Consider the following 12,607-nt stretch of genomic DNA (forward strand, 5'->3'; position numbering starts at 1 on the left):
AGTGGCTGATTTTGCCAAGAAAAAGCCACGGAAAGCACATTTTTAGTTATCTGTAGTTGTAGCCAAAAATCTAGAAAGACTCAGTGCTCACTGGAATTGAATTTCTCATTTTTGCCATAGACTGATATTGATGAATTTTAGTATAAAGTTACAATTACATTATAATTGAAAGTTGTAATTGTAAACAGTTCCTAATAATATAAAATTTAAACAATTGTTTCTGAGGTATCTTCATGTTTTCTTCAGAATTATTAATAATTCTCACTACTTTGATTTCTAGTCTTTTTGTTAATAATTCAGTTCGTAGTTATGAAGAGAATACCTCATTCTTTTCAATAACTGAGATTAATATTATACGTTTTCTACGTTTATAGCTTTCAGTTCCTTTCAGTTCATTGAATTCCAGTCTTTTTTTTTTTTTTAATAGTTTAGTTAGGAGATTTTAGTTACTTAAGATTTTTTCTATTAATGAATGAAAAAATATGTTGTAGAGGCCATGTTTTATTTTTTCCACCTTTTTCAGCTAAGGATACACTCAAATAGAAGGAAAATTAGTCAGATTTTCTTCACCACTTACATTTTCTTATCCCTGATTGAAGTTTTAAAGAACTAATAACTCAAAACATTAATTTTCATATTTGTATAATTGATTGTTAATTTGTTGTATACTCAATCATAACTACACTATCAGATGCACATATCCCTTATTAAATAACATTTTTTTTAAATGGATTATAAGCAAAAATCATTGTTTTGCTCGATTTAATGCCATTTTCAATATAATGTTATGAATACATTAATTGTCTAATATATATTTATAGGCATCAAAATTGCCCTTGCAATGGTTACATATTAAAAAATAATGATGGAATTGTTGTAAATTTTAACCTGGATTTAATATATATATATATATATATATATATATATATATATATATATATATATATATGTGTGTGTGTGTGTGTGTGTGTGTGTATGTGCGCGCGCGCATAATGCATTTCAACTTAATAATTGGTACCTGGATTTACCATTAAACTATCCCGAAATGTCATCCAATGGGGAGCTACTGGCTACTGTTCACACCAGACCTCCTAGCTGGTGGGCCTGGGGGCGCAAATAAAATTATTACCCTAGAGCGAAAAACCCTAGAGCCACCCCTGGGGAACCGCAATATATGAAAGAGACATAAATTAAGGAAAAGTGTGAATAATACAGCAACATATAATGTGAATTGATTGCGGTAGAATTTGAATTTGAAAAACTAGTGAATATTGTAGTTTACAGACCCCCAAACACTAAGGAGTTTGACAATAATAGAAAAAATAGATGATATATGTAGAAACCATAAAGACTGGAATATACTCCTATCCGGAGATTTTAACTTTTCTTTCGTGGATTGGAAAGAATGGATAGAAGAAAGTGGTTGCATGTATGCATACAAAAAAAGAGAATAATAGTAGAGCAGAAGATAAGTGAAAAGCTTCAAGATATGGTATTTGAACATGATAAGCAACAAATAAAACACATTCCAACAAGAAAGGACAATGTCCTAGATTTAGTATTTGTGAATTAGAGGTGAAATATGTTAAAGAAATAATAGCGTATAACACGGGAATTTCAGACCACAATGTCATAAAATTAACAGTCCATTCCGAAGCAATTGTACGCAGAGATAAACAAAGCACAAAACGAATGGAAGGATAGGGAAAATATAATTATTATAGAAAGAATATAAAATTGTCAGAAATAAATGAAGAATTGAACAAAGATTGGAAAAATGTATTCGTAAGTGATAATATACTGGTAAATACGGATATACTGTACAAAATACTGGAGAAAATTGTTGAAAAATATGTACCGAAAAAAGAAAAAAAGAAAAAAAAACAATAAACATCAGACTTAATACCAAGAGACAGAAGGATCTTATTTCAGAAAATTAGAAAGTGGAAGAAAAATCTTGCAATAGAAAAAAAATATATGGGAAATGATGGAAATAAAAAGTAAGATAGAAAATGTAGAACAAAATATTATACAATGGAAAGAAAATGAAAAAAGGTACCTAGGAGAAAGGACACTTCAAAATGTCAAAAAAACAAAAAAACCCAAATTACTTTACTCCTATGCAAAAGAGATGAATAAAGGGAGACTAGAAATAGACCCTCTAAGAATTGGACATATAACAAATAAAAAAAAGGAAATATGCAACGTATTAGCAGAAATATATAAGAGTGAGTTCACGCCAAGAGTTGCGAATGAGAATAATGAAACAGAAATGAGAGAAGAAAATGTTGAATATCTAACGGATATAGATATTAATGAAACAGATATTTTGCAGGCTATAAGCGAAATTGAAAATGGATCGGCGTTCGGACCAGATGGAGTTCCAGCGATTTTGTTAAAGAACACTGCACACACTATCGCGAAGCCACTTGCAATACTGCTAAGACAAAGTGTAGATATGGGAGAGATATATGTTAAACATATATTAGCTTATATAAACCCTATTTTCAAAGGTGGATGAAGACTAGAGGCAAGAAATTATAGACTTGTTAGTCTAACATCACATATTATGAAAGTATATGAAAGGGTAATAAAAAAGAAAATAATGAATCATTTGGTTAAAAACATTTTATTTAATATAGGTCAACAGGGTTTTGTGCCTGGGAAAAGTACATAAACCCAACTGATAGCACACTATGAAAACATACAAAAATATGATAAATGAAAAAGACAGATGTGATCTATGATCTATCTAGATTTTGCGAAAGCCTTTGATAAGGTAGACAATAATATATTTAGAGAAAGCAATGAGAAAACATAATATTGTGGGAAAGATATGAAAATGGGTAAAGATAATTTATGCAAAACAGATAACATATAGTGGTTGCAAATGACGAGAAATCAGAAGAAGATCAGGTAATATTTGGCATGCCACAGGGTACGGTATTAGCTGCACTGCTGTTTGTTATTATGATCTCAGACATAGACTGTAATGTTAAGGACTCTGTAGTGAGAAGTTTCACCGATGACACAAGAATAAGTAGAGAAATTACTTGTGATGAAGATGGGAACTAATTACAAAGAGATCTAAACAAAATATATGTATAGGCGGAGATAAATAGGATGGTATTTAACTCCAGTAAATTCGAATCAATAAACTATGGAAACAGTGAAGGAATGGTATATGCATAGAGTGGACCTAATAACGAGACAATCACAAACAAGGAAGCAATTAAAGACCTTAGAGTAATGTTAAACAGTAATGTTATGCAAATGCCAAATAGCAACACTAATGGCTAAATGTAATGCAAAAATGGGAATGATATTCACACACTTTAAAACAAGGAAAGCTGAACACATGAATATGCTTTACAAAACTTATGTACGTAGTACACTCGAGAACTGCAATGTGATATGGTACCCACATTACCAAAAGGATAATGCACAAATAGAGAGTGTACAAAGGTCCTTTACTGCTAGAATAGAAGTTAAGGACCTTGACTACTGGGAAAGACTGCAATTTTTAAAACTGTACAGTCTAGAAAGGAGAAGAGAACGCTACATGATAATACAAGCATGGAATCAAATCGAAAGAATTGCTGAAAACATCATGGAGCTAAAACTATCAGAAAGAGCAAGCCGAGGTAGATTAATAGTGCCCAAAACTATACCAGGAAAATTAAGGAAGGCGCACAGGACATTAATCCACTACTCACCAGCATCGATAATGCAGCGACAATTTAATGCCAGCTCATCTAATAAACATATCCTGAGTGAGCGTATATGTGTTTAAGAATAACCTTGATAAATACATAAGATGCATCCTAAACCATCCAAGACTGGAAGATGCAAAATACACCAGAAAATGTATTAGCAACTCTCTGGTGGATATACGAGGTGCCTCACACTGAGGTACCTGGGGGAACCCAAACATAGAATGAGGCAATAAGGCAAGGTATCTATGTATCTATCTATCTATCTCTCCGTCACTCTCTAGTGGTAATTTTAAATGAAATATATCAATCAAGCCTTCCAGTGTGTTTGGATGCTTCTATAGAACAATGATCTCACCAGGTAATCCTAAGAGGCAGTTAGCACTTATACTTAATTTGTTTTAATTAGGCATATTTACACCGACTCGCAGGGGTGCCCTTTAGCTTGGAAAAGTTTCCTGATCGCTGATTGGTTAAAACTATCATGTCTAACCAATCAGCGATCAGGAAACTTTTCCGAGCTAAAAGGGCACCCTTGCGAGTCGGTGCAAATATGCTTCACTAAAAAAAATTGACTATAGGATATGACATTTTTTTAGCGTGATTGATAATGATATTGCCTTTTCTTTCAAGAGACAAGGGTTCAATCGCAATTTTACCCAAATCTCTCTCTCTCTCTCTCTCTCTCTCTCTCTCTCTCTCTCTCTCTTTATGTATATAAATATATATATATATATATATATATATATATATATATATATATATATATATTTATATATATATGTATATATATATATATATATATATATATATATATATTTATATATATATGTATATATATATATATATATATATATATATATATATATGTATATATATATATTTATATATATATATATATATATATATATATATATATATATATATATATATATATATATATATATATATATATATATATATATATATATATATACATATATATATATGTATATATATGCATATATATATATATATATATATATATATATATATATATATATATATATATATATATACTGTATATATATATATGTGTGTGTGTATATATACAGTATACATACATATATATATATATATATATATATATATATATATATATATATGTGTGTATATATATATATATATGTATATATATATATATATATATATATATATATATATATATATATATATACAGTATATATATATATATATATATATATATATATATATATATATATGTAATAGTTAGTTACATGTTTAAAACACATGACATAATATGTCATTGTGGAAGAAGAAGCTAGCGTGAGATTTGCTGTAGTCAGACAAAATCATAACAGGATGCATTTTGCATCTCTCAGCAATGTAACATTTTTTTTGAAGCATAAACACAAATGCATACCGTGTGAAAGACTGTGTCGCCACCGGATGCAGGTGTCTTCCTAGACTAATGTAAAGTTTACATATTGTGTTTAAATGCTGAGACAACTAAATATACGATATCTGTGATATCGATATTTTAGGCAGTCCTTATCTATACTTCACCTGAATTGGTCATCCGACCAAACCAGCTATATTCCTGTGATGGAGATGTTAACACTGTTGTTTTTAGAGAATAAACCATTTTAAAGTTAACATGATTTACTTTATTTCAAGACTCAACATCTCAAACAACACATACTCAATGAGTGTTAATAACAGTAGCAAACTAATAAATGGTGGCAGCGATAAAACTGTAAGAATCAGAGAAAGATCTTCAAGAAATTAACAATAAGACTCTAAGAATTAGAGGAAGATCTTCAAGAAATCAACAATAAAGCTGTAAAAACCAGAGAAAGATCTTCAAGAAATCAACAGTAATGAATCTACAATTTTGACTAAGTATCATAGTCCATCGAAGAATAAAACATTTAATGAATGTTATACATACAAACTGGTGAACTGGATCTTCAATCAACATCCTAGGAAACCCAAGGACTGACGTTCAACGCTTACAAAACATATCTAGGAAGCACTACATTCAACGGAAATTGGACCGAAACATTTACCCAAACATCAAGAGAGAGAGAGGAAATCGGACCGACACATTCACCCAAACATCAAGAGAGAGAGAGAGGATATGACGACATCACACAGAACCATATAAAGCTAAGTACAATTTTCTTATTCATTTCAGTTTGGGCAGTGAAGTGTAGTTATCACGAGTCGTTAGTCGATTATTACCGGGGTGAGTGGTTTGCTAATCTTTTATTTTCCTTTCATTAAAGGAAACTGTGTTCAACTCCAAATTCTCATCTAGAATTTTTCTCTCTTTGTGCTAATTCCGTTTTCTTTCAGAAATTCTCGGGAAATGTCTTAGGATTAGTAGCATTGTTTTGGGGAATTTTGTTATAATCTTTATCATTGGGTGCGTATGCGTTTACGCAATGGACGTCTGTATTCATATAGATATTTTGATAGAATTGCAAGAGGTCGAAGAGATAGGAAAAGAAATACAGTAGTCATGACGCCCCCTGTGAGCCCCATCCCTGGACCTAGTGGCGTAGGACAGATTAATCCTCTCCCGATTGTGACTCTTGTAAATGCCAGGTCTGCAATCCTTCCTTTTCAAGGTCGGGTTAATGGGTTCTTGCCTCAAAATGTGGAGTCATGGATTTCATCCGTCAATGCCCATTTAAATGCCAAACAAATCGTAGACGCTTTTGTACAATTACAGGAAGCTAAAAGTTTTATAGATTTTTCCAAGGGGGATGCGAGTGCGTATTTAAGAGGTGTTTCATTTCAAGAAGCAGTTACCTGGTATGATTTCAAAGTTAGGTTACGCGCGGTCTATGTGGGTGAAGAAGCCTTGGATGTAGTATTAACGTTAAGAAATACACTTAATCAAGCCACTATGAATCGGCTTAATGTTATTGAGAGAGCAGCTCTCATAGCTGATAGGCTTAATGAATATCAAGATATTTTAGGTAATTCCACTTGGGTTACTAGAGATAACATCTCCGTGAAAGATTTTTTACGATTAATGTATTTAACTTGCATGACACTTATGTTGCCTGAAGCTTTAGTGCGGTGTTTTGATAAAAAGTTAACGCCTGCAAGTACAGAATTGGAAGTATATAAACAGATAAAAAAACACATGTCTAAGTGTCCTGAACTTGATCCCGTGTTAACTCAAGTTTTTGCAAAGAATGAAACAAAGCCACAACAAGTAAATGTAGTTAGTAATAGTCAAGTTGCGGGAATGACGTGTTATAATTGCAAACGTCAAGGTCACTTGATCGCGGACTGCAGAACGAAATTCTGTTCGATACATAATAGTTCGACTCATTCATATAGTCATTGCTACTCGCAAAAGACACAATAGAATCCTAGAAATACACAGTCAATTCCACAGTCAGTTCCATATGGAAATAAAAAGAAAAATCCTCATTTTAACAAGAAGAAGAAACAGCCAAACGTCAATGTAGTTCAGAATCCGAAACAAACAAACACTTCTTCGAATAACTCTGAGCCTGGGTCATCAAACCAGACCTCGCAAGGTCAGACTAATTTTCAGAATGTGCAGAGCAAAGCAAATACCACATAATTAACTCCAGTGGGGAAGAGAGTGATGTTGGGTCAAGGTTATTCCTGTCAACATCAATAGTATTGAATAATCAATTTAATGTTTTATCAGATCATTGTGAGGCAATAGATTTTCCTATGAAACACGCAGCCGAATTAAGTAAAACAGTGCATGCTCCCGTAGATTTGCAACGAATTCATACAATAATAAGCCAAAATGAGTTACGACCAACATTATATGCTGTAAATTTAGAACACAAATCATTTACGTTATTTTTTGACTCAGGTAGTCCATGTAATATCATGGATTTGAGGACACATCATTTGATGTTTTCGAACTTTCCGATAGAAAAATCCGGAGTGAGACTCTCGGGTATAGGAAATAATGAATTAAATGTCATAGGCATAACTCATGTTCAATTCAAAGTCGGTAAACGCACGTTTGCCGATACATTTGTTGTTGTACAAAACATTGATATGTATCCAGCTGTAATTATAGGATACCCATCTATGGGAAATCAAAACATTATCTTAGCCCCTGCCAAGCACGGCGGGTATATCAAAGGAAAATTCTATAAGTCTTCTAATACCTTAAAATCAGTTTTGGATAAAAAGGAGACGACAAATGTAACCGTAACGTACGTTGAAGAACCAATAACTTGTCTCACTAATAAAGAAATAATATACGCGACCCAGCAGAATTCTCGTTCACCCGTAATATCATCTTGCACGCAATCTATCGAGCCAAACGTACTTCGAATTTAATAGTGCAAATAAAGAAAACATTACCGGGATCTGAAATATTAATCCTTTCCGACACTTAGAAAACTAACGGATTGTCCGTCACACAATCTATTTATACAGTAGGCTCACATCAACAATGTAATATTGAAGTCTGTAATCATTTAAATAACACTTTAGTAATTCAAAAAATCAACATATCATGGATGTAGAAGTTTATAAACATTGTATTCTTACCGTTGCTGAAATCAATCACGCTCAATCAGTTGCGGATGAATCCCTTTTGCAATCTATTAAAAATAAAATCAATAAGGACATTCAAGACGAAGAAATTCAGCAGAAAATTTTAGGACTTTTAACTAAATATCATGATGTTTTTTCCACTACGGATGGATCCTTAGGAAAAACAGATGTGATCGAGCATCAAATAAGGTTAAAGGACAAGCAGAAAATTATCTATGTACCCTCGTACAGACTCCCTATGAAATTCCAGAATGAAATAAATGATGAAGTAGGTAAAATGCTAGAAGAAGGAGTCATTAGGAAATCAAACAGCCCTTATAATTTTCCATTATTAGTTGTACCGAAAAAAAATCGAACATGGCGTATCTGCGTAGACTTCCGTCGTCTAAACGAGGAGACGATCCCTGATCGATTCCCAGTGCCATGTACTGACGATATTTTGTCTTTGTTAGGTCAGAATAAATATTTTACCAGTTTGGACTTACTTAAAGGCTTTCACCAGATATCATTAGAAGAAGATAGTATCCCATACACAGCCTTCAGCACAGCCAGGGGACATTATGAATTTTTACGGATGCCTTTTGGTTTACGTTGTGCTCCCATAACATTTACAAAAATGATTAACATAGTGTTTGGAGACTTGTTAGGGGATATATTGCATGCCTATATGGACGATCTTGTAATCTTTTCCAACACCTTAGAAGAACATCCACGTAAGTTAGAACTAGTACTACAGAGATTAAGACAACATAACTTAAGGGTAAAGATTAGTAAGTGTGAATTTTTCAAAACAGAATTAATATATTTGAGTTTCATGGTGTCAAGCCAAGGTCTTAAAGTAGTCCATGATAAGGTATCGGCTATACGTAATTTTCCCATACCTACTAATGTCAAGGGAATACAGCAATTTCTGGGTTGTAGTGGATATTACAGGCGTTTTATACGCATTTATTCAATAATAGCCGCTCCTTTAACTGATCTCACGAAGAAGGGCGTAGATTTCATATGGTCTGAGCATCATCAACAGGCGTTTAATACCTTGAAAGATGAACTGTGCAGTTCTCCTATCTTAAAATTTCCTGACTTCGGTAAGGAATTCTTCATTGCAACAAACGCCTCAGACTTAGGAGTAGGAGGGGTATTGCTTCAGCAATATGATAAACAATTTTTCCCGATAGCTTTTTATTCTCGAAAACTGAGAACTTCCGAGAGTAAGTATGCAGTAATAGACAAGGAAGGGCTAGCTATTGTTAATTCACTAGTACATTTTAAGTTCATAATATACGGTTATCCCGTTAAGGTTCTTACTGACCATAAACCACTAACCGAGTTCTTTAAAGGCTTCAACCACAGCCCCAAACGAACTCGGTGGCATTTGATCATTCAAGACTTTGGCGCGAGAATCAGGTATTTACCTGGGAAGGCAAATATCATTGTGGATGCATTATCACGCAACCCTGTGTCATCTTGTATGGAGCCTTTAGCTGAATTAATAAATATATCAACATCCATGCCTATTGTTAAAACGATATCTGAACAAGAAGATTTAGGCTGGAGTGCTGAATTATTACAGACTGAGCAAAGAAAAGATCAGAAAATAGAAACAATTATAAATGCTTTGAAAGGCAATTATAAGGAAAAAGGATATATAAAGTATAAGCAGCAGAATTATATAATCAAAGATAATATTCTGTGTAGGACCGTGACAAGGAAAACCCGCAATACACCACATGTAACTAACGACCAGTTAGTAGTACCAATCTCACTTATTTCCACTGTCCTGAATTGGTTGCATGCAAATCCATTACATGGACACCCGGGGTTCTCATTAATGTCACAGAAAGTCAAATCATTGTTTTATTGGCGTAAAATGCTTACAGATATAAAAAAACACATAGGTAATTGTCGCACATGTCAGGAAAACGAAGGGCATACGAAAACACCTGTCAGCCTAGGGGCTTATCAAGTGCCCAATCAACCCTTTGAAAGAATACATTTAGATTTGTTAACAGGATTTTACGAGTCAGACAGAGGAAATAAGCACCTCTTAGTAATTGTAGATGCTTTAACTCGATATACAGAACTAATAGCGCTTAAAACTAAAACTGCGATTGAATACGCTAGGAAGTTTTACGAGTGTTACATTTGTAAACATGGAATTCCACACATGATAATCTCAGACTCGGGTGGAGAATTTAATAATCACTTTCTTACCTCATTGTGTGAATTCCTTAGCATAAAGAAAATAAATACCATGATATATCACCCAGAGTCGAATGGGCTAGTGGAAAGAGCAAATAGGAAGGTTTTAAATATATCAAGAGTAACACTAGGGGGATCAGACCCCAACTGGGATATTGCAATACCTGCGGTACTGAGTACTCTAAATCATTCATATCATATATCAATTAAAATGTCACCGCATGAAGTATTGTATGGTACCCCAGTTAGAACGCCTTTCCATGTATCAACGCCTACAACTAATCTATCAAATCCTTTAAAAGAATGTATAAATGCAAGCAAAAGTCGATATGATATCCTTCGAAAGAATTTAGAAGAATCACAAATCTTAATGAAAAGGAATCATGATAAAATAGCGAAGCCCACTAAAACATATACCGTGAGTGATAATGTATACATACAGGTAAATGTACGTAAAGGACTCAATTATAAACTAACACCTAAGTTTGAAGGCCCATTTATCATTTTGGAAACATTAACGGCCAATAGGTTTAGAGTTCAAAACGTATCCCAACCCACGGATGAGAGAATAGTACCATTGGCTCACATAAGAAAAAAAAAAAAAAAAAAAAAAAAAAAAAAAAAAAAAAAAAAGAGAGAGGGAAAGAAGTGAGGGAAAGATTTTTAATTGTATGTTAAACGTTTTCTTCTTAATACAGGAGTAATTACATATATTTTTCTCGTTACAGGTTTCCAAGATGAATTTTTTGTTGTTGGAAGTGATATTGTTCGCTCAGACATTTTTCTCGTGTGGGACGAGCTCTAAAACTAAATGTGTAGATTTTAAATATGGCACTATAGTTGAAAGACAATAAGATGTTTTTATTACATCAAGCAACGTAGTTGTAGAAGTGCATATGCAAGCAATTTTTCTTACAGAGAATGATGTCACTAGCTTAAAAAGCGCCATTTCAAGGTTTGCTGTCTCATTAGATGAGTTGCATAGAAGACATTTTCATTCGACTACAGAGAGTTCGCTTGGATCGACACTAAAAGTGTCAGAGATGCTATCTGACGACTTGCAAAATAAGACTTACGAGACAGAATCTTTGGCTCGTGACCTTTTGATGTGGACTGTAGGACACAAACATAAAGAAAGACGAAACCCGTTTATTTTCGCTGCATTAAACATCTTTGGGTCTATTGCAAGTTTAGGTTTAGGAATTTCCAATCGTCTTATGATTAGTAATCAAAATAAGAAAATTGAGTTCTTGACTCATGAAGATGGATTGATTATGTAAGAACTAAGGAATCAGTTAGCTTCAATCAATCAAATTATGGATTTAGTAAATGAACATTCAAGTAATATCAGTCAGATTATGGAAGTACAGGATTTGTTGGCAACGTTAATGTATTATGATTCAAAAATAGATCACATACATAACAGAATTGCACATTTCATAGAGAAATCAAAAGATTATGTAGAAGCTATCACGTTAGCAACTAAAGGTGTACTGTCGCCCCATTTGTTGCCTATAAAATACTTAAAGTTAGTTCTGGAGAACGGACGGGAGAAACTAGGCTATGTTCCTTTGTTAGACGCACGTAGGTTAGAATTTTATTACAGCCTAATTACAGTAAGTGTTGAAAATAACAAGATTATGATTACAATTCCCTTTGATTCTTTTGATGCCTGGCAATCTTACAGGATATCACCATTTCCGACTTTCCTGACGAATCACTCAAATCCAGTAATATCCAGTTTGACAGGACACGTATTGATTTCCCCAGACAAGGAAACATACGGTCATTAAAGACTTAAATCAATTAACTCACTGTTCAGACGCAATGGATAGAAAAATATGTACAGCTGACTCATTTGAATTCCATAAAAACTTAATGGATTCATGCGAGTTTGGTATAGTGCTAGACGGTGCTCTCTCCCATACAAGTGAAAATTGTCTGGATAAGCTTTATCCCTTTGACAATAATGAGTTCAATTGCAGACTGAACAACGGCTCGTGGATACGATACGACAAGGACGGCTTCAATGTATCATGCCCGGACGGATCCACGTCCTATGCCAAAATCTTCGTTGCAGCAGATGGTTGTATCGGGACTTCCCCTAATTCCATGGTGACCGG

General features: G+C 33.4%; 1 protein-coding gene across 1 annotated transcript in view; it reads left to right on the plus strand.

Annotated features, from left to right (window-relative positions):
• The window catches only part of LOC137623374 (zinc finger MYM-type protein 1-like), a 735-nt gene extending 689 nt beyond the window's left edge, over positions 1-46 (plus strand). Inside the window, exon 1 of the mRNA XM_068354207.1 lies at positions 1-46. This exon is cut by the window's left edge and continues 689 nt beyond it. Coding sequence (XP_068210308.1) covers positions 1-46 — 46 coding nt within the window.
• Positions 47-12,607: the final 12,561 nt, after the last annotated feature.

Source organism: Palaemon carinicauda, chromosome 30, assembly GCF_036898095.1.
Source record: "Palaemon carinicauda isolate YSFRI2023 chromosome 30, ASM3689809v2, whole genome shotgun sequence".
NCBI lineage: Eukaryota > Metazoa > Arthropoda > Malacostraca > Decapoda > Palaemonidae > Palaemon > Palaemon carinicauda.